The 3918-nt window shown below is 38.5% G+C and overlaps 1 protein-coding gene across 1 annotated transcript; it reads left to right on the forward strand.

Annotated features, from left to right (window-relative positions):
* Nucleotides 1-1192: 1192 nt before the first annotated feature.
* Nucleotides 1193-3918, forward strand: LOC121955374 (gap junction Cx32.2 protein-like). The gene is made up of 2 exons (XM_042503306.1): nt 1193-1304; nt 2371-3918. The coding sequence occupies exon 2, from the start codon at nt 2387-2389 to the stop codon at nt 3239-3241; it is 855 nt and encodes a 284-aa protein (XP_042359240.1). The 5' UTR covers nt 1193-1304; nt 2371-2386; the 3' UTR covers nt 3242-3918.

Raw genomic sequence — 3918 nt, forward strand, 5'->3', positions numbered from 1 at the left:
CCCAAGATATCATAATAAATGTATGTGCATTTTCATAGGATAGCATACAAACCACTCCATGAGGATATGTTCCGTGATAACAAATAAGCGATCTGTTAAAATGAGAAAGATACAGTTGTTTTATTTTGTTATCTTGAGAAAACTAGCTTTGTTATCTTGAGATAAAGAGATAGTTGGAAAATGATTGTGTCATCATATAAGACTTATAATGTTTATCAGGAGGAGAGATCAGGAGTAACATGCCGAATGCATAGATGGTGTCTTGACAGCTGTAGCAATTAATTTACTCTGAAAATGATAGATCAAAGAGTACCAATAATTGATATTATTTACTGAATCAGATGGTGATGGTAAAGAAATGGTAATGGAGTGTACCCTTGTGTGAGAGGACATTGCATTACCACTTCATTACCCATCTATTTTTACAGATGATATAATTCGATCAATAATATCAATAATGGGTACTCCTTGATCAGACAGCATTTTCGGGGCCTAAAAACCCAAATAACAAAGCTCGTTTTCTCGAGATAATGAAAATTCTCGTTATTATGAGATAATGGCATAAATAAATATAATTGGAAGCATGACCGTTTTTGGCTTCCGTACCGCAGTGTATATTTGGAATGCGATGTTAACATTTTGAGCAGAATTAACATCTTTTACATGATTTATTATACTCAGATATAAAGATACCTCCAATCTCCAGATAGTAATTGTGAAACAGTATGCTCTTTGACCTCAGAATACTTTCCTTTGATAACTATCATTGGTCTGCTGCTATTCATCGTAACAGTGTGTTATGTGCTGTAACCTCTGCCTATAGTAATGCTCAGCAGTGTGTTGCAATTGCATATCCACCCTTTTTTGCCTAATACACATTTTGGCTCATCAAAATTTCACATAAACAGCGTGTCTATGAAGTGAATACGCACGTATACAGTCTGGGTGTGAGGTGTGAGACATGCTTGTCCAGCAAAGTGGGGGGTAAGGCGCAAAATGACTTACAGTGTAAGGTAACAGTAGAAAAATGTGGTTTTAAGTGTCAACAAGGCCTCCTTTACAGGAACAGAGCGTGATGAAACCATTTTCTTCAGACTCATCAAAATCACCACGGGTTCAACCAAAGAAACAAGAAGCTGTGAGCTGACGTCTTAAGCGTACGTGTCTGAGTCATTTGGACCAAACCCACAGGCCATGGACACTACTTAAGTCTGATCCTGGTCGGTGGATATTTGGTTGCCCGCACTCTGGCTCTTTTGTGATGGTCTCACGGAAATTCATTTCTGATATCTGAAGCCTGACAGGTGAGTGTTGTGTTATGTTTCTAGAAACTTGAATTAATACACTTAAGGTGATACATGTTTTTCAGTCGCGTCTCCAAGTTACCACCTAAGCATATTTTAGCAGCAAGTTTTGAGTAACTTGACTCCGTAAAAAATTCTGAGTTATGTATGTAGATCATTTATTAGGCAATAGCCTATATATATATATATATATATATATATATATATATATATATATATATATATATATATATATATATATATATATATATATAGTCTAATTCTTACCTCTGCCAAATTGTCTTAAGATGTCAGAAAGAATCAGACTTTTGACCTTTTTCAGTGTTTTATATGTATTTTAAAAGTATTCTGGTAGGTATCACTTATGATGCAGCATAGATTCTTAGAAAGAATCAATATGTACCTCACTTTACTTGACACATACAATAACTCGTGATACTGCATGTACTGTTATAACTTACTATGAGTCCTTATGATGTTTAATTGTTAATGTGTGTATTGGTGCATGGATGTATTTATAATGCATTGTAAGCCCCACCAGTCAACCTCTACTGTATTACTAGTCAAGTGCATCCATAAGATACTGGAACCTTATAATTCATTATTATTAAAATCTGTAATATTTTCTGACTGTTGATATTGTGCATCAGTAAGCATTGTTTGTTTGAGTGTAGTCATAAAGCATTTTGAGAGCATTATATCCACTATGAATGCCCCCATAAAGCATTATAAATGTGTTCTTCATAGAAAGTGTTACCAAGAAGTTTAGAGAATAAGTGCCCTTGGAATTATGGCTCCATGCAGGCAAAAAGGAAGCTGTATGATGATACTGAATGATAGAAACTGTACCTGTTTCACTGGTTTCTGTTTTTTCCTTTCACACAGAACTAGATTCTGATTGTAATATTTTTATTTTATGCTAACAATGAATATTCCTTTACCTCTTTAACAAGTTCTTACTTTTGCAGGAATTGCAGATCCCCTGATAAATGAAAGACAGAGCTCTGTACTACTCTTATTTATTTTTCTACAAGTTTAATGTCTTTGTGTTTCTCTTTTCCTTCAGACATTAGCCTCCAGCCATGGGTGACTGGTCTTACATGTCCGCACTGCTGGACAAGGTCCAGTCTCACTCCACTGTGGTTGGGAAGATCTGGATGACTGTCCTCTTCCTGTTTAGGATCTTTGTCCTGGGTGCCGCTGCGGACAACGTCTGGGGAGATGAAGTGTCCGAGTTCTACTGTGACACCCTGGAACCTGGATGTGAACATGCCTGCTACAACTGGATGTTCCCTATTTCCTATGTTCACTACTGGGTCCTGCAGATCACCTTTGTGTCCACACCCACCCTGGTCTACCTGGGCCATGCTATCCACATCATCCACAAAGAGAAGAGGATGATAGAGCAGCTGAAGAACAACAATGATGAAACTGCGCTGACGAAACGGAAGTATACAGATGATAGAGGGAAGGTGAAGATAACAGGCATTCTCTTTTTCACATACATAACTCAGCTGGTCTTCAAGATCATCCTGGAGGTGGCATTCAGTGTGGGCCAGTTCTACATCTTCGGCCCCGTGTTCATGGTGCCCTTCTTCCACTGCACCATGTCTCCACCTTGTGCCCGGTACACTGGGGCCCAGTGTTACATTTCTCGTCCCACCGAGAAAACCATTTTCATAATCTTCATGCTTGTAGTGTCTGGCATTTCGGTGCTCCTCAATGTTGTAGAGATCATCTATCTGCTCTGTAACAAGAGGAGAGAAAGAAGGAAAGAGCTTAAAGCTCAGCAGTATGTGCTACGCTCGCAGGAGCACCCATCCAACCCATCCTGGGGTGGGGGCATGGGTGGCCAGTATGGAGGCATTCCAGTGTTGCCTCTGCAGGCTCAGGAAGAAAAACACATTGACCAAGTCAGTAAAGACAAGGACAATTGATACATGAACCATACATGTCCGTTTGGGTTGTTTTTGTTCATGATTAATTCTGCTTGATCTCAGTACAGCATTTGAAACGGATAGTCTCAGTGCCTTTATCAACCACCTTGAAAACTATGTTGTATGAAGGACTCTCGCCTGGTTTCTCTCTTATCTCTCTGAAAAATCTTTCTTTCTTCTAAGTGCGATATTGTCGGCAACTGGACTTGAATTTCTTGGAGATATTTCACCTCCAACTGTGCCACTTCCTCAGTCCAGAACTGAAGAAGTTCCTCAGTTCAGAACTAAAAATGCTGCAAGAATCTTCACCTTCAACTTATCTTTCTCTGTTGTAGTGGGAGAACATTCCTCATCCAAAGAAACTCTCCCCAGAGATCAAATCTTGGTCCCTTTCTTTTTTCTGTTTATATCCTTCCTTTGGGTCAAATAATCTAACATAGGTATAATGTTAAATTCCACAATCATGCAGATGACACTTATACTGACTGGCCAACTGCATCCCACTGCCTGTTTATTATATGGCCCACTGTGGATTTTTTTTAAATAAAGTAGAAAATGACTTGAGCATATGTCTAATAAATTGCACTGTATGTATATTGCACAACTTAGTTTGAACATAACGTCACTGTCATCTGATCAACTACTAATAGAAAGCTCTGCCATGCACTCCTTAATTT

Source organism: Plectropomus leopardus, chromosome 16, assembly GCF_008729295.1.
Source record: "Plectropomus leopardus isolate mb chromosome 16, YSFRI_Pleo_2.0, whole genome shotgun sequence".
Taxonomy (NCBI): Eukaryota; Metazoa; Chordata; class Actinopteri; order Perciformes; family Serranidae; genus Plectropomus; species Plectropomus leopardus.